Raw genomic sequence first — 24,944 nt, 5'->3', positions numbered from 1 at the left:
TAATAGCCACTTGAATCTTTTAAAAATACTTCACAAGCCACATCCTACCTGCGCAGAGCAGCAGGGCCTGGGCTGTGCAGGTCCAGGTGCGTCCTGGCCGCGGGGTGGAAGATCAGGCTCCAGTGGCTCAATAGTGATGGCATAGTACTGGCAGCCTGAAAGACCCCCCTGGCTGGCAGCCTGCCGTATGACACCAGCGCCAAGGGAACCAGTGCCGATGGACCCCGGTTCTGTCTCTACCGCCCATACACCCACGACGAAGCTCAAGGAACCAAATATGTTCTGGATGAGCTCTGAGACAGAAACCTCGGAGGACTGTTTCCAGGCGGCTTCTGGGTTTGGGGAAGGATGTGGTGTGCTGAGCTGTTGCTGTTCCACCATCTGACTCTGCACTACAGTTAGGAGACCAGGGCATAAAAGAGGTGGTAATCAATTCACTACATATGCATAGATGTCCTGCTGAGCCTAAAAATGCATACATTACATTATTGCCTTAACGGAGAATATCTCAAGGAAGACAAGGTAAATTCCATTGGTGACTAGAGAGGCATATAAATTCAAACATACCTCCGATGCCATTTAGAGTTGGTGTGTTTGGGGTCAGTGATACTGCAGCTGTAGTCTTCCCTTCTGTGATTTCACCACTGCCATCGCGGCTTTGTTGCACATTATAAAGAGCCTCATAATTGAGCACAGGACTGCTTGAATGCAAGAGCTCCCGATGAAACTTGCCCATGCCTGGTGAGCGATCAGAGCACTCCGGGCCCCGCTCAGGAGAACATGCGGCTAGCTTTTCAAATACTGGAGAGGGTAATTCCGCATTGGTGGCAACGGAGGATGGTTGAAAAGAACATTTCTTTGAAGCCTGTCCTTTTCCAGACATGATCTCAGCACCAAGGTTTGTGCTTTCAGTTCTTTGCTCAAGAACTTTCTTCCATTTCAGAGATTCAGAGTTGCTTTTTGGCCTTGGGGTGTCTGGTTTTCGGAAAGGCGTAGATGTCATTGGAATGCAGTTATCTCCTGTGGTGGAAGTAATAGTTTTTGAGCTTGTAGAAGTCGGGTGTTTGAAATAGATTAGTGACATTTTGGAGGCCGGGCATTTCTCTGATCTTCCCAGCAACGGTGCCATAGCTCTGAATTGGGACAGCGTTTCTGATCTTGTTTCCATCTGTGAAGGATTGCATGTTTTTTGGCAACCATGTCTGGTACCCATATTGGAATTTGCAGGGCTCCAAACTCCCGTCAAAGCAGGAGTTGTCTCACGATGAGGAAAAGGACCTGGTATTTCTGTTGACTCTCGGGATTTACCTGACTGATCATTCCCATTTACCTCGTGGTCATTAGGGGTTTTAAACTGCATCCTGTGCTTGATCATAGCACAGCTGGGATGTTTGGCCAGTTTCTTTTTGCAATAACAGACATGGGGAGTGCTTGGTAGTCTTGACTGGCTTTGACGACATTCAGAAGACTCTGAGCTACTACTAATATCAAGAAAATTAAAGTCTGTTAGTGTACAGTTTGCTTCTACCACGTTCTGCTGTTCTTTTAAATGTGAGCCTGTAACGCTGGTTCTGGTACGTTTCTCACACAGAGCTCGGCCGAGTGTATGTGGACTCCCTTCAGTTTTGCCTTGGTCTGTGGCAGGTGGTATCTCTGCTCGAGCACGTTCCACGACGAGCAGTGAAGCAGCTTTCGTGTAGGCGAGGGGGCCCGAGGGAAGGCAGTTAAGGGCGCCAGGGCGACTGGAGGACCTAGATTGAGACCAGTCTGGGGTGGCTTTGGTATTGCACTCCGAAACAGGGGAATCCGAGCTGCTGCTGTCCAGCTGGCGACGCCACAGTCTACGCCTGGTCTTTTTCAACGACCTCTTTGTTTCTGGAGGACTTTGAGCAGCTGGCAAGCATCTCTTTCTTTTCATTTTCTGATATCGCAAACCTAGAGGTAAAAATAAGACCCTTAATGAAACATTGTTTCTGATTCTGAGTAGTAACATGGCAAAAAAAAGTCATCTTGAGCAAATGAAATATAAGGATGGACAAACCTTTCACACCTGAGGACTCAGAAGCAGCCTGTTTTAAATAAAAGATTGACAAATGGTCATTCATTACTGTTGTCCATGACAGCTATTAATGTGTAATTATAAATAATTAACTGCATGTTATTCCGTTTTGTTATTAATTTTTTTAAAAGCCTGTATCATTAATTCAACAAGAGCAGTGAGCAGTTCACTTAAATTAGCCAGCTTTTTTTTTTTTACTTACTTCCAATTTCTTACGTCTAATTAAACTTACGTTTAATTTCTGGGCGCACTGCTGGTATCTCCTAACGCTGCGCAGGGCCCGGTACAACTTCAACTGGTTCCCGTAACCCCGAGTCCGGTACGCTCTGACGGTTCTGCGAGAGCAAGCGGAAGAAGCCGGAGGCGACGGCGAGGACTCGGAGCTGCACAGCTGCAGCGACCTCACGAGCCGCGTGAACGCGCGTGCCGTGCCTGCCGCACTTGCGTCCGTCTCGCGCCGTGCCTGTGGCTTTAGCTGTGTTGTGTCATGACGCGGCTTCCGGTCTGAGGGTCCGCTCAGCCGCCTCCACTGCAGCAACCTGCACAGCACTTTTCTCTTTATGGCCTTTCTGCGACAGGCGAATCTCATCCGTCCGGCGGCAGATCTGGGGTCAGCTGCCCTGTGCCGACAGTGGGCCTGTGAATGTCTCTGTCTGCCGGGGACGGTCTGGTTGAGGTCTCTCCCGTTGCTCCTAACTGCGCGGCCGTCATGTTTCAGTGCCTTTACTGACTGACTCCTGGCAGCCGCAGGTGTGTTGCCCTCCGCCACCAAAGATACCAGGGCTGATCAGAGAAAGGAAAGGAGCGACCCTCATTATAGGCGTGAGCTAATGGAGTGATCTTTGTGGCGTACGTTTCTGTGGCGCAAGTTTTCGGTTTGATCAAAATAAATGAACACAGGATAGCGTGTTATTATGGCCTGCAAGGTCGTAGCTTACCTTCGGACCGTGCGCTTATCCCAACGCTGTCTACAAGTTTTGCTCTCTGGGGAGGTGACTCCTTTGTCGTCATTTTGTTGATCACAGAAAAAAAGTAGAGATCTTGTACCAGAATAGTTTCAGAAAGTTCAGTGAACTTCAATTTTAAATAATGCGTCGGGAAAACACACGCGTTCCTTTTTCAGATCTTGTGACGCGTGAATTTCTTTCAAACTACCGAACTTTCAACAAGTAGTCCTTGGTTATACAGACGATAAATTACTAATTTACTAGCTAGATTTATTTAGCGAATATTAAGCTTATGTAGCCTAGTAGCTAACACAGAAAAAAATGACAAGCGATTCATTTGTCTTTAAAGGACGAGAAAAGATAAAAAGTATTTTTATTTTTTTCAAGCAGTTAAAACACCCATGGTGAGGAACAAATCATTCAAGTAAGAATTACTTGTTTGATTAATGGCACAATCATATCTGTTATTTTCGTTTGTTATTTTATAGACTATTAGTCACATTTAATATCCATAGTATGCTCTGGTTGCATCTCATTGCTGTACATAAAAAACAACATAGAATACTTGTCTGTGTTGCCTACAGTTAAAGAATACTATCACTATTATACAATATGCCTTTTTGACCCAAAATGTAATTATACAAGGATATGGTTTATAATCAAATCTTAAACAATACGATGATCATGTATGTAAATTATCTTGGATAATGGCATTGGTAATTTATGACAGAAGCTAAAAGCAGAGAATATTTTAGCAGCTGAGGAAAAAACACTGCATGGAAAAAACTGACAACCACAATCAGTCATGTTCTCCATAACACAAAAAATCCATTATCTGTTTTCAGAGGATGCTGAAATATGCTTTCTTTTTTTTCTTTTTACACAGCATGATTTTTGTAGAGGTCAGTTTAGATGCAGATTTGTTGATGTCAGTTTCTCATCAATGCAGACAGAGAAAACACCTACAGAAAGAAACATCAAGACACAAATCATACTTCATCAAACCATTGAAATATAAAGCTCTCTGCCAAAACTGATGTTTTGGCCAATGGTTATAATTGGTTAAACCATCCCAACCATCCTTAATGTACATGTAAGCATTATCTTATTGAAGCCCTGATAAAACCAGGAATGTAAGAATCCCCCAGAAAACCAATCCCCCAGGGATTAACTTTTGTCAACTATTCCAACATGTCATTCAAGAAAGTGTGTAGCCTGGCTTTTATGCTGTGATCAAACATTGTGAACTGCCCTAAAAGCCTTGTGTGCAAGGGAAAAAATAACTATCGGCCCATTTCCCATGTGTTTTATGCAGCAAGCATAGACATAGCAATTCATAGCACAGGGAACTTACATACATTGTTAATATATTTATTTATATATATATATATATATATATATATATATATATATATATATATCCCTATGCACCCCTGCTTTTTTTCCCTCAGTTTGGACAGAGCACTCAAACCATTTCACTGCGAGTTATACTGTGTATGACTATGTATGTGACAAATAAACCAAACTTGAAACTTGAAACTCCATCCTTGGATTTCACAATTGAGCTCACCGAACATAGTCTCAGACCCAAGAGTCCAAGGGCTGGGGAGTGCGTTCTACTAGTCCTACAGCTGGTCTGCTAGCCCTGATGAAATGCCTCTTATCATTTGCACCCTGTCAAAACAAACAAACAAAAACAGTGATTTGAACACCTGGTGTCAGAAACTTTAGCGCTAATGCAACAAGGCTGCAAATTACCTTTAGAGTATCCAAGCAACTGAAGTACGCCGGAAATTATTTCCCGTGTTTGACCTGAGACCAGTGTTAGCGTATTACTTTTCTCGCAGACACTTGACCAACATGTGCATGATTACCTGGAAGGTCTCCCGCTCTATCATACGGCACGGCCCATCCCCCACCCTGTCACTTTGATCGGCGCAGCAGTATGCATCTAAGGAGAGATAGGTGCGCTTAATATAAGTGTACGTTCCTTATAAATGCCACCTGCCCCAAATAAAATGCATCAAGGCAGGAAACCTTGAGTGACACACACACTTACACTTAATTTCTAAATTGGGCATCATGAGTGTGCATTCTGAAAGCAGAAGGACAAAACCCAAGGATAGTGCTGACCTTGGTTTTTCTCCATTAAGGGCAGTGTGATGTCGTCATTACCCAGCTTTGCATTCTTCTGCTTTTTGGGCACTCCAGAGACTGCTGGCTGGAAATCACCAGCACAATCACAAAATCACCATCAGCCAGTGAAGCTAAAGGAATCTATACCTCATTATGTTTAAATAAAACCTTGACCAACTATTTAATACCTTCTGTTTAGCACCATTAAATTTTGTATGATTGAAAATGTGTTACCTTAAAGTGAGTTTTGTTCCAGCCTCCCTTGGACAATGTATGCCTTAAATCTTTGTAAGCCCACACAGTCTGCAGTACATGAGATGCAGCTTTGGTTTCTCTCACAGATTGGCTAGGGAATTGAGAACGCACATGTATTATGTAGACTGCTGGTACCAACTTCGACTGTATTTAACAGAATCTGTATTTCATTACTTCATGATATGTCTTTTGCTTTTATGTTCACAAAAGTGCTATTGTTCATGAATGATTAAAGGCTTATTAAGGTTTATAACATTCATAAAAAAACAAGGATGCTTCATAAAAAGTGTGCTTCTACTACCTAGTCCTGTTTATGGCCACCAACTTCTGAATCCCTTGTCCCTGAATGAGGAAGCGAGCATTCTCCAGGTTGTCAGTAATGATCTCGTGTATGGTGTTCAGGATTGCCACCACCGTGTCCCCTTCTAGGTTCTTGGCTGGACGCTGCTGGCCGCTGGGCAGGTTGCTGACCAGGTCCCTCATGGCATAGCTTCCTACAAAGGGAAAAAGTACCACCTCAAAGAGCTATCTAAACCAACTAGCAGGTGCAGTTAAGGCTATAATGAATACAACACTAGATTTTTTTCATTTGTGCACCGACTGTGTTATAGCATTGGTGGTTGTTATGTAAGTACATATAGCCTGACTCAACAGGTAGCTAAGGATGGAGCAATTGAATGACCAAGCTCCATCCCACCAATGGTACGCGAGTTCATTTCCCAGCAATCCCACCTCGATCCATGGTCAGGGGTCCAGGAGAGCAAATTAGGCCATGCTCTTAATGGAAAGAATGACTTATGTTTTTCTCCCTTTTAACATGCTAGTGTACTAGTCGATTACAGGTGTCTGTTAGGTTTCGGTTCAGTCGTCTGGGAGACCGAGCTAGTCCATATTTTTATTCTGTTCCAACTCTAAACTCACCTCAGCCAGGGAACCAAGGGAATAAATAATAACCTTAATAATAAATTATTGTTATTATGGGTTATTATTTATTTTTTATTGTTGCTTATTATTTGGCTTAGAGGTGTTTGAATTGAATTGAATCGAAATGCAAACAAACTGTAAACTTGGTAGGTAAACTGGCTGAAAATCCCTGTTAGGTCTTGTATACAGAATATGTGGATATCAGTCTCCTGCAAGCAGTCCAAGCAAGTCTTATAATACTGAATGAGCTGTCTATACCCATAGCATGTAAGATGCATGTGTTACACTTCTCCCACTCTGATTGGTAGCTATTACGTGACAGACCTAGGCTGAGAATGGAAATGACTAATATTAATTTTAGGAGTATTAACTAATATTAGTAAGAGATTTGGCTATAAGAAACAAAGGAAAAAAGAATGCTAATTGCATTCTTACCAATTAGGTCTTTGTTTTTGTGGTCAATGGCCAGGTTGCGAAGAGCGATGGCAATAGCCCGCACCACTTTATCTGCATCTGAGTGGAGCAGTTCGACCAGAATTGGCAAGCCCTTCTCTTTACGCACAGTCGCTCGGATATAATTGGACCACTGAGAAACGGGAGACAAAATGATGGTCTATTAAACCATGCATTAATTTCAAAGAAGTCTCATTTACATGCTCGTGTTTCAAAAGATAATTTCAGTGTGTTGTAAAAAAAAAGGTTCTTTCATTCAGCCATGGGTTTATGTTCCCTAGAAAGGCTCTGTCTCATTTGCTCTTCCTCTGCTTTTTTTGTTTTTGTTTTTTTGTGTGTGTGTGTGTGTGTGTGTGTGTGTGTGTCTCTCCAAGCAGAAGGGTTCCACTCACAGCCCAGTGTCCTGCAGACAGGTTTTGGAGGGCCCCTCCAGCTGCCTCCAGAGTATTCTGGTTGTGGCTCAACTTGAGGAGTGACAGGTACAGCCTCACCACCTCTGGCTGATAGAGCAGCTCCAGGCCTACACACACACACACACACACACAAACACATGCGTGCGCACAGACACAGACACACACACACCAAAGCTGTGAGCTACAAACAGCATAGAAGACTGGCAGGAGAGATTTATAGTCAGCCAAGTCAACCACAGTATGAAATGGATATGATAGACATTCAGTATGCACAGTAAACCATTTAAATGTGAGGAATGATACAGTTTATCCTGAACGAATAGCCTACAGCCAAAAAAAAAAGTGCGTATTTCACATATATCTTTCTTGGCACTGGTAGTAATATGTAGGTATGTAACAACGGCATTAATATGCAAGCTACTTCCCTGCTGTGTCTATTTACATAAGACCTTTAAAGCCCTACAGAGGCTCCTCTCAAGCATCAGACATCCAATCGGAATCGACTAGATCCGAAAGGCACAATGGCAAGGGATGACCCAAGGCATATATCCACAGCTTGGCTTGAATACAGAGCTGAAACTCTTAAGAACTCTTTTATAGGCCCTCAAGAGTGTTTAGCGATTCAGGCTGCACAGCAACGAGCCTAGTTTCTGATCCTCTAGATCCTCTGCACCAAACCCACTGATCTCTGGTGAAGCTCTCTGAAGGAGATGGAAGGGTGACTCAAGGGACTAGAGCTTCCACGGGGAACAGAGCTGTCAGAATCTGTTTACACCGTCAACACCCACTCGACTCCCTGACAGTCACAACGAATCAATAAAAACGCATTAGCCCGCATGAATATATAATGCCATGTCTTCCCTTATTCATGTTAGCAAGTTCTTCTGTGCAACCAGCTGCATGGATTATCTTGTTTATTTTGTCTGCAAGAACCTCTCTTGCTTTCTGCTCGTGACACATTCCAAAGTCATCTTGCATTCCAAAAACAACAACAAAACCAGGGCAACCAAATCTGATGCCCAACAGGAACCTCTGGATTTCATGTCAAGAAGTGTCAGCTCATGGGCTGTCATGAGAAAAGGATATGAAATAAAATGATCTGCACTGTGGCATGACACGTGGAACTAAGGGCAGGAAACACCTAAACAGATAACACTGGCCTGAATTCGATCACAGAGCTTCACAGGTAAACCAATATCATATCAGCTGATTTAGATAACAGTGAGTTCAGATATTCAAGTCTGTGCAGCATACAGTCATCCTTAGTCTTGATGACCCAGTTACATAAAATTACAAGACACTTGTCCTTACATATAAAGCAATCTCAGAACAAAGTCTGTGTCTCACTGATCTAATAGGTTTTCGCAGAGGCAAAACGTGTTAATCCGAGTTGATACGATGAGACCCAAACACTAGCGTAACAAGTGTGCATCACAACGTATCACAGTATCATCACACTCATATTTCTCTGCTTGTAAATGATTTTCCCTAGATACTTGACACAGCAGCCAAACACACTTCATTACCTTCCTACACTCAGTGAAAGCTGTCTCGGATTGGTCTTTGTTTCCTCTAGGACTGAAGCACTGGCCTCAACTGACCTATGCTTCTGACACATCGCTGAAACCCAAAGAAGTGTCTGTCAGTAACCCACCCTCTCTCCTCAGTATAGCTGCTCCCACACTCTCTTTCTCCCAGCTAAAGGGGCACTCAAATTCAGGCTAAATGCTGCAATGCGCTGCCTACATTACCCACAATTCTGCCCTGTATGTATCATTATACCACTGAGAGCTCAGGTCTGTCCACTGGAAGCCCACACGCAGTACTTTAAACTAGTGCTTGCCATTAGTGTGGCCCACTGGAATGATTAATATCCGTAAACACAACAAGACATGATGGATTAAAATTGTTTTCTTTTTAGCAGTGAAAGCATCCACATAAAATATGGCTATGAATAGAGATTGGGAGGAATATAAAAATTGAGGGGAGAGTCGAAAAACGGAGGAGAAACTCCCACACCTTTCGTCGGCAGCGTGCGCTTTGGCATGTCCAACGTGCTGTAGGTCTTGTCACTCGCTCCGTGTCTCCTGCCTGAAAAGGGCACCGGACTGTCAGCGATTCAGCACTTGGAGCCTATCACAAAATCTCAAGCACCAAGTACTCACACACTGTCCGAGGCCTGAGTGTGTGTGGGAGGCAGTGTGGGTGTTGGGAGTGGGAGTGCAGAATAAATCAAGTGTAAGTGGCATGACTGGAATAAAAGAATCAAGGTTTTTCCACCACTGACTACAAAAAAAGCACACAAGGCGAGGCAGGAACAGATGCAGACTCACAGTGATTGAACCACTCCTCTGCGGATGAAGACAGTCGGAGCAACAGTGTAAAAGCAACCACATGGGGGGAAACAAAAGACACGCACAATGGCAGAATGTATGTCACAAGCTAAACGGGAAATAATACAACAACTAGTATTATAAGCTGCTACTCAGACATTCTGGGTTTTGGGAAATGACTATCAGTGCAGGTTTTAGTGCTTCAAGAGGTCTTTACAAGATATCAGTACATTCAAATAGGCCATAATGTACACTGCAGCGTACAACTGCTGTAATCGGCAAGTTGGATCATGTGACCTTCCTGGATCATGGGATCCACTCATACTGAGATTGTTGGGAGCAGTAATGAACTAGAGTCGATCTCTGCAGACGTTTGGCCGCCAGATGGTCGCCCCTTCTGTACCTCGCCCACTGAAACAGTGCGGCTCGTCCTTCTTCTTTGGGCAGCCGCGAGGCTTGCCAGGTGGAGCGGCAGGGTTGCCGTAGAACCTCTCCGCCCCGGGCACCTCTTTGTGCACATGGTAGGACAGGTTCCTCAGGATGCAGACGCAGTTCTCCACAGACTAGGCAGAACAAAATTAAAAAACGGGACTGAAGAAAGCAAGCTGACCAATGATAAAAATAACAGGTATAATTTTGACCATGACTGACCACGGAGCAATTTCATTTTGTGTCGCAGGACATCGCAAAAATTCCTCATGGGGAAAACAGATGGAATATCATATTGCAGTGCAATAAGAGTGTAATATTAAAGGCAATATCGAGGCCCAGGTGTACAGGTTCAGTACATGGTAGAATTCCACAAAGTTTCTGTGGGTTGTTTTTGTTTGTAAACTGTTCTTCTTCAGGCTGGCCTTCTCTTTCATTAGGCCGGCCATTTAGTGAACTTGTTACGGATTCCTACCTTGTTATTCATGTCCCTCTTAGTCACAGCAGAGTAGAGGGCATGAAGAAGGGCGTCCACGAGCCCCTCACACTCGCGCATCCGCTGGCGAGCCTCGGCCCCGTCCGAACTCACGTTCCTGCAGGAGTTAGAGCTCCTGTAAACCGCGCAGAACTGGACCAGTATGGGAGTAGCCAGAGGTCACTTTCACAACCAGTCTGCAACTGCTTAAATCGTGTTTCACATGTGGTTTGGTGCAACACCAACCGCTTTTCTGGCACTGTTAAAGAAATCCAGCAGATATAACATCTGGCACCTGGCAAAGTACATACCTTAAGCATCCTGAAGTGTTTTTGAAAACTGTGGTCCATTCTGGATCTCCAGGCCTAGAAGGGTCATTGGGGTCCCCTCTTAAGCCTGAGTGTGGGATGATAATCTCATCAGTCAGCGTCTGGAGCCCATGGTTGATGATGACCATCTTCAGGGGTTCGTGAGAAGAAAGATTCCACAGTGTACCTGGAAGGTTGGATTGCAGCTTTTACTTAAGGGAAGTGGTATGAAAAATCTTCCTTATAATTTATGTTCTACATATATACACTCACCAACCAACTTTATTAGAAGCACCTGCCTTGCACCTGCATCCACTGGCCAGTTTATTAAATGTGTAGAGACTGTAGTCCATCTGTTGCCATGCACAGTGTTGCAACTACCATTGCTGACCAGACATTGTCATGAACTACCATTGCTGACCAGACATTGTCGTCAAGTCCATTGCTGACCAGACATAAATTGGGTGGTGGGCCATTATCAACACAACAGCAACGCTCACATAATATACTGATGATAGTATATCAGGCGGTAACAGCAGTCCTGTTGATGGACCAAGTTGATGACCAACACAAATTGTGCATGGGCCATAAACTCTATCCGAACACTTAGCCAGTGTTTCCGTTATAAGGGTGTTTGTAATAAAGTGCCTGGTGAGTGTGTGTACACCTCCAGCACCCGTATAACTCAGTGTTTAACTGTCACTCATATTTGCAGATGAAGTTGGACAAACCTGTGACTAACTCGCGAACCTCCATATCGCTGGACTTCCTGAGCAGCCTGAGCAGTGCGGGGATGCCATCGCTGTTCTTGATGGCCACCTTATTGAAGTGGTCCCTGCCGAAGGAGATGTTGCGCAGGGCGCCGCAGGCCTTGCGGTAGACCTCCACCTTGGGGTGGTCCAGCAGGGCCACCAGCGCAGGGATGCCATGGAGCTGCCGCACATCCTGCTTCACCTTGTCATTCTCGTAGCAGAGGTGCTGCAGGTAGGCGGCAGCATTGGATTTGACCGGGTCCATGGGGTGGCTCAGCATCGCAATGACCTCCCGCAGGTTGGGGTCCCTCCAGCGCGGGTCCTTGCGGATAGTGTCCAGGCTGACCATGCTGGCACGCTTCTGCGGGATCAGGGTCTGCATCCTGTACAGGTCCTGCAGGTAGGGATTCAACAGTGGGCCGAGGCGGTCATCGACCGCCAGGTCCAGGGTGGGTCTCAGGTGGAGCGTCGCTCCCATCATAGGATGGCTGATGGCAGGGATTCCCGACCTCAGGTCGGCACCGTCCTCGTCTCTTTTAGCTGCGCCGTTGCACACTGACGTGCTCTGGCCAATTCGACCGAAGTCTCGGTGGAGCGGGAGGGTGTAGCAGTTCTCAGGTAAGTAGTTCCTGGCGGGCAGGTTTGAGTAGGGAGGCGGGTACTGGAAACCATGGGGCATGGTGCCATGACCTCCGAGAGCCACTCGAGGACTTTGGTGGGAGCTCTGCTGAACAGGCTGCTCTTTGACATTCTCCCCTGGTGGGTAGTGCAGCGTGCTGGCCTCGGCAGCCGCCTGGGCGGGAGAAGCACCAGCAGTTTCTTCCACTTTCTCCGCTGAGACGACTGGAGGGGAAATGCTCTCCGTGTCCTGCGAGCCTGTGCACACTGTCTGAAATATCTCCGTGGCAACTGCTGTACATTCCTGAGAAAGAAAGAAATGTTATTTTTTCATTTAGCATGTTTTTCATTTAGAATCACTTAATCATAAACTTATTCCATTCATTCGTAAATTTGGTAGATTTTATTATTATTATTATTATTATTATTATTATTGTTATTATTATTATTATTATTATTATATTATTAGTGGTCATTATTGTTATTGTTATTATTATTAATGTTATTATTATTACTGTTGTTGTTATTATAACAGTTTAGGGATAAGGCTGCAAATGAAAGCAAAAAGCAAAGAAACGTCTAACTGTTTATTGCTGTAATTGTGCAATGATTTTTTTTGCTGTGTTGGCAACGAGCAAGGGTTGAATATATTTATCCAAGTACTTGACTTGCATAGCTTACACAGAAACAATTTTTCACTTGGCTGAAAATTAGTTTAATTTGGGCTTTGATGAAATGCAGTTTAGAGGAGCTCCTATTGAGCTCAGTAAATTGCCAACAGCCGGGCAGTTTGATGCAATGAAGCGGATCCAATTTACTTTAACCTGATGTCTACTTTAACCCATTGGATAGGTTGTCTTTTCCTATAAAGTGTGTTTTGTCAGTGACTCAGAAGATATAAATATATATATTCAGGTTAAACATACTCACATGACTGCATATATAATAACAATTGTAAGATACAGTAATTACAACCACACCCAATAGAATTCATTCCCAATCTTCGTAAAATAAAAGTAGCATTTGCAGTATGTAAAAATTATTGAGCCTACATTCTTTCTGGAAATGTTTTAAACAGCTAGTGTTGAGCTCTACAGTGTTTAATGAATGTGTCTGAGCGCTACAGTGTTTAATGAATGTGTCTGAGCTCTACAGTGTTTAATGAATGTGTCTGAGCTCTACAGTGTTTAATGAATGCGTTAGCCTGCTCACCTCAGGCTGCACCACCTCCTCATGAGAACTGCAGGCAGTGAGGGGGTTCAGTTCAGTGTCAGGGCTGCAGGACTTTTCTGTGCCTAAACCTGAACTCTCATCAGTCTGCAAAGACAGTCCAGCAAAATCACACCGTTTACTGGGAGAAATGATCAGGCAGTTCAGCAAAATCACACCATTACGGGAGCTAATGATTTGAGACACACATACGAAATTTTCATCAGCAACAAATGCCTAAAGTTTCATTAGAGTAAAATATCAAATTTATTTACTGAAAGATTACCAAAATCACTAAGCAAGTGAAAGTAAAAGCAACATACACAACGCAATTTATCTGTGTATTTGAAACGTGGTAGTAGCCTGATATAAACCTTTTTTTTGGCATATTGCCTGTTGCTATTCACTAAGTACTGAGTGATTAAGCTAATGGAATATCACCATGGGGCAGATGATACTCAGCTTCCATCAGCTTCTGTCATCGCGGCTGCTGCATTTACCCTCCCCGTTGGTGCGGGGTACCTACATTAGCCTCCGTGTTCCGGAGGCTTCCGTTGGCAGAAGTGAGGGTGGACAGGTCGGAGGAGGGCGTGTCCAGAGTGTTCTCCGTGGCCGCCCCCTCCTCTGTTGGCTCTTTGGTCTGCCTCTTTGACAGCACTGCCAAAGGATCGTCCAGGCTCTGCTCCTTGGGGAGAACGGGAGGGATAGCCGTGTAAGAGGCCTTACGCGTATACAGAGGCTGACCTGAGCAGAGTCATAGAACAATCCAGCAAGCCAAAGTGGGATGCTCTTTTTTTTTTTAGAGAAATTCTTAAAGGTTTTACTTTAAGGAGGATACTGATGCATTTTTGTGAAGTCTTCTCAAGGATTCTGTATTTTATCTCTCCTCATGGACCTAAGCATAAATCAAATACCATAGACAAATAGAACTATTTGTTTAGAACATGATAAAATAAAGCCTTGAAAATCACCTCATGCAATTTAGTGAAATTACTTTTAACTCACAGCTGGACAACTCAAACATTCTCAAGAAAAATGAGAAGTGCTTTTTCACAGTACTCATAGGACCAGTTAATAATGCATGTGGAAAAGGGTTGAATATGCATTCCTCGAAACAACCTCCATAGAGTTATTCAACCGGAACTTTCTAGATGCAACAAACTTAAAATATTTTTCTGTCTGTGTTTGTATGTGTGTGTGTGTGTGTGTGTATGCGTTTGTGTGTGCACGTATACGTAAAGACCTTTCTCAGCAAAGCATCCTCTCCTGAATTACACATAAGAATAACAAACAATAAATGCCCCAGTTTAAAGTAGTGCCTAATCTGAAGCTATCTTGGCCTACAGTGCCCAGCATAAACATAATTACTTCTTAAGGCTCAGGCAAACTTGCAGGCAGCTCCATTCCCTTCACCAAACAGGAGACAGACACGAGCGCAAATGTTTGCTGCTTCTCAGTCAGCAGTCATATTTCTCCCATCACTCAGAGTAATTATCAGGCACTTTATGGCATCTACTGCGGTTGCGCGGTCCTCAAATCATATAGCAATCTCATTTAAATGACATGATGAGGGCCTGATGTGACAGTTATGGGAGGCAGTCGTGCATTTACACAGCACACGTAAGAATGGATAGATCGTCAGCACTGCAGCATGGCAACAAATGGCTGATCGCTCTGGAAACAGGCATCAGCCTTTCAATAATAAATCTCCATATGCCAGAGGATATAGGTGTTCTCACTCTCATGAGAAGAAAGATGTAAACATGTCAATGAAAATATCTTCTCATTCTGTCTGATCAAACAAAGAGCAGCTATCATTATTTAATGCTAAACAACGAACGTTCGCAGACAGATGTGATTGCGATAGTAAAAACAACGGTAAATCAACAATCCTGAAAATGAGAAAAAAACAAAAGTACTGCACACCAGCAAAGGCAAAGTCTTTGAAGGTCTCATTCTGCCAGGGTGTTGAGAAATTCCCATCATTAACCTCAGACTCTTGCACTAACAAACATCGATGCAGCCTGGGTACGCAAGTAAAAAAGACGAGATGGGAACGGGCGATGGAAGACAGCGAAGTGTGAGAGTCTGTCAGCTGGGACTGGCATTACAGCCTGTCCTAGCCTGTACACTATCATGCCCCTGGGACATGTGAGTCTCTGTGATCACTCCGCCCCCATGCAGACTAAACCGCCAAAACAGTCTGCAGAAGTATCCCACCTTAACGGTGTTCTTGTCACTCCATCTTCCAGCCTGCACATCCCCTACTACACACACACAAAAATGTTCTGACGTGACTGCTCAAGCAAGCACATGAATGAATGCAGAACTCCTTCACCACTTCATCCTTTCCCTCCCTCCGTCAGCCGTGGTTCTCAATCACCCCTTCACGAGCCCATTCGTTTCTCCGTGCGGTAACTCTTATCAGTCTCACTGCACACACCAGGGGAAACGATGGGCGGCTTAACGTCGATAATAAGCCGCCGTGCCCCGCTCAAGGGCACGGCAGACACACGCCGGCCGTAACATCTATCACCAAACTTAGTGTGACAAGTCATTTGGTGACAAAGTTCAATGAAGGGGGGGGGGGACGACAGAAAACCACACATAGCGCTTTGTGCCCCTCCCCCTATGGGATAGCTGAACTTAGTTGGTGCATGAGACAGCTCCCATGTTTAGGTACTCTGAGCAAGATATTTTACACCCAGCTTTGCCTCTTATATTCTCCCACGCTCAACTCCCACACCTCATATCTCGGCACCATCGAGAGCTTTGCCAGCCGCCTGAAGTTGCTCAGTGCGCGCTGCCAGTTGCCCTGGCCGACTCATACCGACGGTGTGCCCTATTCACAGTAGTGCCACGCATCTCTGCCTCTGCAGTGTGTCTGCCTGTCTTAGCGGGAAACATCATTGCAACAAGGCGACACCCCCCCCCCCCGCCCCCCGGTTGCTACAGCGCTGAGCCCAGCACTGCCTCAGCGTAAAGCCAGAGACATACATCTGCTGTGCACCTCTGAATAACCCCCCCCTTCCAACTCCCCCACCCGCCCCAAAACACATACAGCCCAAAGACGGATAATCACGCATTAAAGCTGCACATTTGCGTCACCTTCCACCGTGGGATTCGACAGCAGGCAGAGGACGGGCACGCTCCATATCGAGGGCTTCGCCCCTTACAAATTCGACACTGCTCTCAAAGCCCTCGCTACAGGTATTTCTCCATCTCCATCTCCTTCACGTCCTTAAATACAAGTCAAGGCAGGGAATACCAGTTCTACATAGTCACAGAGAGTGGTGCACGCAACCTCTTGGAGCGGAAAAGCCAACAATGTTCCCCAGAAGCAGCTGACTACAGGCATGGGAGAAGCGTTGTGGGTGAGGAGCACGGAGTGCGGAGCGAGAGGACAGGGGAAGAGCAGTGTCGATGCCAGCACTCACCTCTTTCACCTCCACAGGCATGCTGAGTCTCCTCCGCAGCGGATCTGTAGTGGTGACGGCTGAACGGGCTGGCGTCTCTCCCCCCCCACCCACCCCCCCCGGCTCAGGCTCTGCCTCTCGCCCTGTCCCCTTCTGCAGCTCGTGCGGAACACAGTTTTCTCGATGCTGAGCAGCACGGCAGCAGCTCAAGCAAGAGCGGCCGTCCTTCCACCCGGCTCATGTGTCCACATGCGCTCGATCATGCTCAGACGCGTGCGGGCGCTCACACGCGCTCATGTGTGCGGCAGTTCCACCCCACGCCTCAGTCTTTCGTGAGGCGCTTTGGCAGACAGTGACGGTAAATCAGCAGCAGCGAGAGCCCGTTTCTCCGCAGGACATTCCGAGCAGTCTCGCAAAGGCAATGGCGTCCGCAGCTCTGTTAACTGTTCGCTGTCCGTGCATGGCTTTCACGCCGCTAATTGAGAGGGAGGCGCTTCCGAGAGAAGAAGCAAGTGGAGGAGTGAGCGGAGCTGCGGAGGTCGAAATCCAAGCAGATTCAGCTCTCTCTCTCTCTCACTCAGCTGCAGAGGAGAATGCACACGCACATACAAACACACACAAGCACGGTTCCCCTTGGGGATGACAGGCTAAGCCTCTTTTCACACGATGAAAGAGGGAACGAATGAAGGCGAAAGATAGATAAAGGGAGTGAGGGGAGAAGGGACAGAGACGAGAGGGAGTCGAGTGTGTGTGTGTGTGAGAGAGAGAGAAAGGCAGTGAAGAAGTGTGCACGTGTGTGTGAGCGAGAAGGACAGCTCGAGCCCTACCCTACCAAGCACATATGAGTGATAGAGTGAAGGGCACTTACTGTTGTACAAGCATGCCAATGAAATCCACTGTCACACTCCAGTTAAGCGTGCTCAATCCGTTAGAAAGAAACACTATACACTAATTAAAATTGGACAGTCTCTGTATATAAGGTCCAAAAATTAATTACTCGGTTAATTAACTGAGATGCACAACAAACTCTATCCTCCTGGATGTACTGAACTTATTAGGATTAGTGGGGGTTCTTGCATTATGTTGTTTTGTAAATGGGCAAATAAATAACTGGGCAAAAAGAAATAACTGACTATTTTTACAGCATGCATAAAGTCTAATTTGTTATAGGATATATAGGTTAATATGTAATTCCTATTTTCTGTTGGCCATTGTGGATGAAATTTCTCAGTGCCAAAGTATTTGATAAACTACAACAGACCTGCATGTAAAAAATAAATAAAAAATAAAAAGCTAAATGTATCAGCCCTGGCTTCTGGTTCATCTGAACATCACCATCCATGACTATGATGCTGGAGGTTTTTTTTCTACCAGGTCAGTGTTCAGATGGGCTCCACTCCAGAGGTTTTGCTAGACCTCTTCACTCTGGGCTTGAGCCCCACTGATATAGTCCTAGCCCTGAATGTTTTTTTTCTTTCAGTATAGCCCTAGAGTTTGGCGGAATATAAGTCACTGATTAAATTTGTATCAGTGGTTATGAAGCACAGTTTTTAAACTCTTTTTAAAAATGAGCGGTCATCAGAAAGAAGGGTTTACAAAATATATCTGGTCAACAAACAATCCTACTTAACTTTATACAGGCAATCTGAAGAGTTAACTGGGTGGGCCATTTTCTGATACTATATCCATAATGTTACAGTGAGCGGTAAGGAGGCGGACGCTGGTGCGGAGAAGAGCGAGATTTATTAGGGGCAATTCCAGAGTCGTAGTTGTTGGAGTAGTCCAGGGTCTTAGAGCCAACATGGAGATTACAGGGATACATTATAAAGCAACAAACACTCGAAGGCAAACAAGAGAAGCAGGCTATAATAAAGGCTAGGATATACTCAGAGGCTAAGAAACACCAAGGCTAGAAAAACAAAACAAAACAAAAAACACGGAGGTAAAGAAAAACAAACGCAGGCTTTAAAATACAGCCAGGCTTTCTAACACATCCAAACAACTATTCATTCAAACATTTCGTTAAACAATGAACAGCTAAAAGACAAGGCATCAGACAGGGTTTAAATACATGAACTTAAGGCTAGAAACGAGGGACAGGTGTGGAAAATCAAACGAGTGATGGAGAAATCCAAACCACGGCATGTAACTAAAATACACAAGACAGGGAAAACATGGATCATGGGAGGGACTAAACGAGACAAATAACTATTACACAGGTGGGTTTTGTTTTTCTTAATACCATAGAAAAGCTTGCCACAACTAGCTAGCTCACTTGGACAAATGTTGTGCAAAATAATGTGCAAAACACTGTCAAATGGAATGATTTTGCATTTAGTTTTGTTTGTGTTTTGTTTTAACAATGTGAGAATATAGTTCCTATTGCTCAGATGTCCAGCATTCTTCCCTGAAAACACAGCAGTCAATCTGGAAAACACTAATGAAGCTCTTCACACAGTCTGCACTACTGAACTGTAACCACTGCTGAAACGCCTCACACTGTCTGCACTACCGAACTGTAACCACTTCTGAAGCACCTCACAGTCTGCACTACTGAACCTTAATCTCTGCTGAAACGCCTCTCATAGTCTGCACTACTGAACTGTAACCACTTCTGAAGTGCCTCACAGTCTGCACTACTGAACGGTAACCACTGCTGAAGCGCCTCACAGTCTGCACTATTGAACTGTAACCACTTCTGAAGCACCTCACAGTCTGCACTACTGAACCTTAACCACTGCTGAAGCACCTCAGTCTGCACTACTGAACTGTAACCACTTCTAAAGCGCCTCACAGTCTGCACTACTGAACTGTACCCACTTCTGAAGCACCTCATAGTCTGCACTACTGAACCGCAACCACTGCTGCAGCGCCTCAGTCTGCACTACTGAACCTTAACCACTGCTGAAACACCTTAGTCTGCACTAGTGAACTGTAACCACTGCTGAAACACCTCATTCTGCACTACTGAACTGTAACCACTGCTGAAATGCCTCAGTCTGCACTACTGAACTGTAACCACTGCTGAAGCACCTCACAGTCTGCACTACTGAACAATTCTGTCACAATTCTGAATTCACTTTGCACATAGAAATCTACATACTGTAAGCTGATTATTTTTTACGCTCCTACTTGTATATTGTGTTCCTGCCCCCTGCCTTGTGTATTTATTCTATAGTTGTCAGTAACGTCAGTGCACCCATGTCCTGTCAGTGGTATAGTTTGTGGAGCAGTTATCATACTAAAGCAAATTCCTTTACCTGACAATTATGAGCGAAAAAAAAAAGTTATTCTAATTAACAGGTAGTTAATCAAGACTTGATCTATGTTGAAGAAGGTCTTCAGTTCTGATTATCATATGGGGGAGGACCTCTGTAGACCTCCTGACCAACCCTGGATGTTTTCAAATCCTAGACACACCCCTGCTACAGTAGCATCTTGGCCTACTTTAAACAATTCAAACAGCAGTAGGTTTCTCAAAAACAAACTGCAAAATACCACTTTAAAAATCCCATCACTTTCTGCGGATCTTTATGCAGTGGTCCTTGTGAGTGAGATATTACCTGATCAGTCGAGAGCTGTCTGCACCCCTCCTCCTTACTCACCTGGGTGAGAGCCTGAGGAGAATCCGTGACTTTCTTAAGAAAAACACCCTCATCCAGGTCCCTGGAAGCAGACACGGCCCATCCCTGACAAGCTTCCCGCTTCTCTTCTTTTCCGATCAAGGCACAAGCCATAACTCTCCTTCATCTTGTTCCATTCTGGTGAGGAATTACCATCAATGGAAGGATTCAGCATGTAATTTAATTCAGTTTAAACAGAGATTAATACTTCTCTAATGGCACGTTCACATATGTAAAGATACTTAATCAAAATAGCAATTACGATTACTACATGCTTTTTCCTCTCTCGCTCTCCTTCTCACTCAAAATATATTCTTTTAATTCAGTGTCCCTAAAATAATGGCAAGATTAGTTTATTGCAAAGATTATATTTTGAGCAAAGCAAAGAGGAGGAGCACATGGCAGATGGAAATGTAGAATAAATCCCTACAGAGGAATGAATTTATTCCCACAGTATTCAGTCATTTGTCCTTCCTCTCATTTATTAGCTTCACAGACAGAACGGCCAGGGAGGTTCAGCTCCTCTTTTGCTGGGAGCTTGCTTTCCATTACGATGACAAATGCCATGGCCTAATAACCCTGAAGCTAGCTGAAGTCAGAAAGAAACACACAAACGCTGCTTAGACCTAGCCTTAACCGCAAATCATTTTTGGACAGAATGTGATGACTAAGACGGCGCGTCCGTTTTCATAAGAGAAAATATGGTAAGCCTTTTTGAAGAGCTTCAATCAGAATGAAACAATTTACTCTGACCCATGTCAGAGTTAACTACATCACTGGCTGGGGAGCTACGCCTTTTCCCTCAGAGCGGCGCAACCTTGGCTGAGGAGCTGCTGTAACTTTTATTACTACTAATGAACTGTGCACAACTGTCTATGAATTGCTATTATATAAAATGTAAAAGAACTTTCTCTGGAGAGCCACTATCAGGGCAGATGGTTTATCCAGTTCTTTTCTATCAGCTTCTGCCACAGCAAGACCATCATGCAAGACCAATAGTGTGCAAGAGCTGTACACACACACACAGTTGTGCTCATAGGTTCACATACCGTGGCAGAATTTGTGATTTTTCAAATATTTTTTCATTGAATAACAATAATACAACAAAGTTTCTTATATTCATGTTTAGTGGTTGGGTCAAGCCATTTATTATCAAACAATTGTTTTTGCCCTTCTTTAAATCATAATGACAAGAGAAACTAACCAAATTACCCTGATCAAAAGTTTACATACCCTAGTGCTTAATACTGTGTATTGCCTCCTTTAACATCAATGACAGCTTGAAGTCTTTTGTGGTAGTTGTGGATGAGGCACTTTATTTTCACAGATGGTAAAACTGCCCATTCTTCTTGGCAAAATGCCTCCAGTTCCTGTAAATTCTTTGGCTGTCTTGCATGACCTGTACGTTTCAGATCTCCCCAAAGTGGCTCAATGATATTGAAGTCAGGAGACTGAGATGGTCACTCCAGAACCTTGACTTTTTTCTGCTGTAGCCAATGACAGGTCAACTTGGCCTTGTGTTTTGGATCATTGTCATGTTGGGACATCCAAGTGCGTCCCATGCGCGGCTTCCGGGCAGATGAGTGCAAATTGTCCTCCAGTATTTTCTGATAAAATGTTGCATTCATCCTGCCATCAATTTTAACCAAATTCCCTGTGCCTGTGTAGCTCACACATCCCCAAAACATCAGCGATCCACTTCTGCGTTTTACAGTTGGGATGGTGTACTTTTCATCATAGGCCTTGTTGACTCCTTTCCAAATGTAGCGTTTATGGCTGTGGCCAAAAAGGTAGCAATTTTCGTCTCATCACTCCAAATAACTTTGCTCCAGAAATCTTGAGGCTTGTCTCTGTGCTGTTTGGCATATTGTGAGCAGGCTGCTTTGTGGCATTGGCGTAGTAAGAGCTTTCTTCTGGCGACTCAACCATACAGTCCATTTTTCTTCAAGTGCCTCCTTCAAGAGACTCCTGTATGTCAGCTGATGTTATTTGTGGGTTTTTCTTTGCATCCTGAAAAATTTTCCTGGCAGTTGTAGCTGAAATTTTTGCTGGTCTACTTGACCTTGGATTGGTTTCAACAGGATCCCTCATTTTCCACTTCTTAATTAGAGTTTGAACACTGCTGATTGGCATTCTCAATTCCTTGGATATCCTTTTTCTGTTTTTATAAAGTTCAACTATCTTCTCCTGCAGATCCATTGATAATTATTTTGCCTTCCACATGTCTCATGCAGGGGTCTGTCATGAGCCCAGTAACTTACTGATTCTTTATACAGACACACTGATTGACAATCAAACATATCACTGGTGAGAATGGTTACCTTTAGTAGCCATTTAAACCTGTGTGTGTCAACTTGTGTGTATGTTTATCATGCCAAAACATCCAGGGTATGTAAACTTTTGATCAGGGTCATTTGGTTAGTTTCTGTTGTCATTATGATTTTAAAAAGGGCAAAAACAATAGTTTGATAATAAATGGCTTGACCCAACCACTAAACATGAATAAAAGAAAAGTTGATGTATTATCATTATTTTTCTCTGAAAAACTATTTTAAAATCACAAATTCTGCCAGGGTATGTAAACTTATGAGCACAACTGTACACATACACACACACACACACACACACCTTTTCAATCGCAAAATCAGCAGCAACCGAAACTCCCAACACCAGAACCAGACCTCAGCCTTTGAAATAAAAAAAAATGTGGACCTTTGTAGCATACTCGTACTCTCATATAATGAGAAATACCACAACTTATCCCCAGTATGTTTCCATGTGTACTGAAATCAAACCGCACCGCGTCCCGATAACACAAGCAATGTTTTTAAAAAGCTTAGCATCTAGTCTGTAGCCTAGCATCTACTGTAAAAAAAACAAACAAACAACAAAACAGTACAGAATTGTCCTGGGAATAAAAAAACGTATTGTTTCATTAACTATATAATTTTAACTTTAAATGTAACTTTGATACTTTCAAAAATACATAACGTACTCAACCAACCTTTCGAGTAAAACAACAATACGTGTTGGTTTAGCAAAACGGCGCGAACGTTTGAAACGATACGCGCGCGTAGAAGAAGGAAGATCGTCCTCGCGCCACATTTCTCAGCTTTCCAAAGCCGAGAAAGGGCGGGGCTTCGCCAGGACTGACGAATGAACACTCCTTCTCCTATTGGTTACGCAAATGAAACGGGCTGACGACTCTGCGTAGTGGCGTCACCAGAAAGGGCGTTCAGCGTGCGTCCTCTTAAATGTTCCGTCTTCAACCCAGTGTTAACTTTACTAAAATAAACTAATATGCCAACAAGCTTATGTAGTAGGATAAACCACACCTATATACTTCTGATTAAAATACGATATATGGACGAATACTTTAATTAATAAACCCAGCTATACCTCGTACTGACTATTTGTTCTAGCTCACTGTTCATATCTGAAAATTGCATTTGAACAGATGTCTTAACGTTAACTCCGCAAATGTCACTGCAGTATTTTACGGTTTGCCTTTTGCCTGCCATCTAGCTATTATTAGCTATGTAGCTAAATTTGTGCAAGTCTCCTACTTTACTAACGGTTTGCCATTTGTTAAACTGTGCAAATGACTTTACACTTTAATTTTACGGCAACACTTAACAAAGTGATCACAAAATTCTGTCCAACATTTGAAATCTTCTGAACTTTGAATCTGTACCATCTGTGTTTATAGATGAGAAGAGCAGGCTGTTTTTAGTATAGCTAAAACTTTAGTGCAATATATAGTGTGAAAACTACATATTTAGTAATAGCCTGTTTTGTTAAAGTGTAGACTTTAACTGATTGTGCTGTTAATACATCTTTAAATATAAATATATTGATGTCTATATTTCATCAGCTTTAAATTAACATAATTCAGTTTTCTAGTGAATTGCTGTGGCCTTGTACAGCACTTTTGATTGTTAGTCTAACTAAAAAAGTAACAAATTTCAAAGCAATTTTTAAATGACAAGTCTAACATGAAATTTAGAGTTACCTTTACTTGATATATCAAGTAAAATATTAGTTTATGATCACCGATCAGAAAGAAACCAGAAAGAAAAGTTGAGGTGACTTGGCAATTAAAGTTTAGCTGACTTTTATGCTAACTTAAACTCTAACAAATTGAACTTAAAGTTTTACTAACTTTAAAAGTCAGTTACGTGATTATTTTTTGTTTTTATTTATTTATCTATTTATTTATCTATTTATTTATTTATTTATTTATTTGCATAGTGTAAGCTCATCTCAGTGTCTAGCTCCAGCAGTTCCGCTCATTACCATTCCTACCATGCACTCTAGCCGGGCTTCCTTCGCCGCACATCAAACCTAGGCCAGCTAAAACCGCCCGGCTCTCCAGCGTGAGGATAACGAGCCGCAAGCGTGTTAATATTTGATCAAAGGCGGTTTAAGCTACGTTGTGCTGTAACCCTCCGCCGACTCGACGTGTCCTAATACTAACAGCGCGCTGGAGATCCAGGCAGAACCGCCCGCAGGCCGCAGTACACAGTACACGCGTTTCATTTATGATCAGAGTTGGGTTTTTGTTGTTTTTTTTATGTTTGTTTTTTTTCCGGAA

At 43.7% G+C, this 24,944-nt stretch overlaps 2 protein-coding genes across 6 annotated transcripts; both read right to left on the bottom strand.

The window, feature by feature from the left end:
- Window positions 1–508: 508 nt before the first annotated feature.
- Window positions 509–3,070, bottom strand: LOC145652419 (uncharacterized). Its single transcript, XM_081702739.1, has 4 exons — window positions 2,998–3,070; window positions 2,292–2,842; window positions 2,042–2,069; window positions 509–1,935 (listed from the first exon to the last, which is right to left on the bottom strand). The coding sequence occupies exons 1-4, from the start codon at window positions 3,068–3,070 to the stop codon at window positions 509–511; spliced, it is 2,079 nt and encodes a 692-aa protein (XP_081558865.1).
- A 268-nt stretch (window positions 3,071–3,338) lies between these two features.
- Window positions 3,339–23,460, bottom strand: arvcfa (ARVCF delta catenin family member a). Of its 5 annotated transcripts, none has more exons than XM_035535912.2 (18): window positions 23,355–23,460; window positions 20,333–20,488; window positions 13,838–13,996; window positions 13,315–13,419; window positions 11,464–12,406; window positions 10,736–10,919; window positions 10,425–10,542; window positions 9,924–10,083; window positions 9,521–9,538; window positions 9,207–9,278; window positions 7,167–7,294; window positions 6,757–6,907; window positions 5,699–5,891; window positions 5,377–5,488; window positions 5,140–5,227; window positions 4,881–4,957; window positions 4,577–4,680; window positions 3,339–3,968 (listed from the first exon to the last, which is right to left on the bottom strand). In XM_035535912.2, exons 2-17 carry the CDS (start codon window positions 20,462–20,464, stop codon window positions 4,588–4,590), a joined length of 2,733 nt encoding a protein of 910 aa, XP_035391805.1. In that variant the 5' UTR covers window positions 20,465–20,488; window positions 23,355–23,460; the 3' UTR covers window positions 3,339–3,968; window positions 4,577–4,587. The 5 variants fall into 5 exon arrangements, with proteins under 5 accessions (XP_035391805.1, XP_081558737.1, XP_035391806.1 ...); XM_081702611.1 differs by having other exon boundaries at window positions 13,838–13,990; XM_035535913.2 differs by lacking the exon at window positions 9,521–9,538.
- Window positions 23,461–24,944: the final 1,484 nt, after the last annotated feature.

The sequence above is a fragment of the Electrophorus electricus genome, chromosome 19 (genome assembly GCF_041902795.1).
Source record: "Electrophorus electricus isolate QZ-2024a chromosome 19, ASM4190279v1, whole genome shotgun sequence".
Lineage (NCBI taxonomy): Eukaryota > Metazoa > Chordata > Actinopteri > Gymnotiformes > Gymnotidae > Electrophorus > Electrophorus electricus.
The sequence above is the reverse complement of the archived record's forward strand: the minus strand, read 5'-3'. Positions and strand labels throughout refer to the sequence as shown.

Excerpts from the sequence above, each read along its gene's own strand:
- LOC145652419 (XM_081702739.1), bottom strand. The coding sequence starts at position 3,070 with ATGACGACAAAGGAGTCACCTCCCCAGAGAGCAAAACTTGTAGACAGC. Across the intron at positions 2,070-2,291 it reads AGTGCGCCCAGAAATTAAAC|GCTGCTTCTGAGTCCTCAGG; the intron begins GTAAGTTTAATT and ends TATTTAAAACAG. Across the intron at positions 1,936-2,041 it reads TGAGTCCTCAGGTGTGAAAG|GTTTGCGATATCAGAAAATG; the intron begins GTTTGTCCATCC and ends TTTTACCTCTAG.
- arvcfa (XM_035535912.2), bottom strand. The coding sequence starts at position 20,464 with ATGGCTTGTGCCTTGATCGGAAAAGAAGAGAAGCGGGAAGCTTGTCAG. Across the intron at positions 13,997-20,332 it reads CTCCTCAGGCTCTCACCCAG|GAGCAGAGCCTGGACGATCC; the intron begins GTGAGTAAGGAG and ends GTTCTCCCCAAG. Across the intron at positions 5,892-6,756 it reads CAAAAACAAAGACCTAATTG|GAAGCTATGCCATGAGGGAC; the intron begins GTAAGAATGCAA and ends TTCCCTTTGTAG.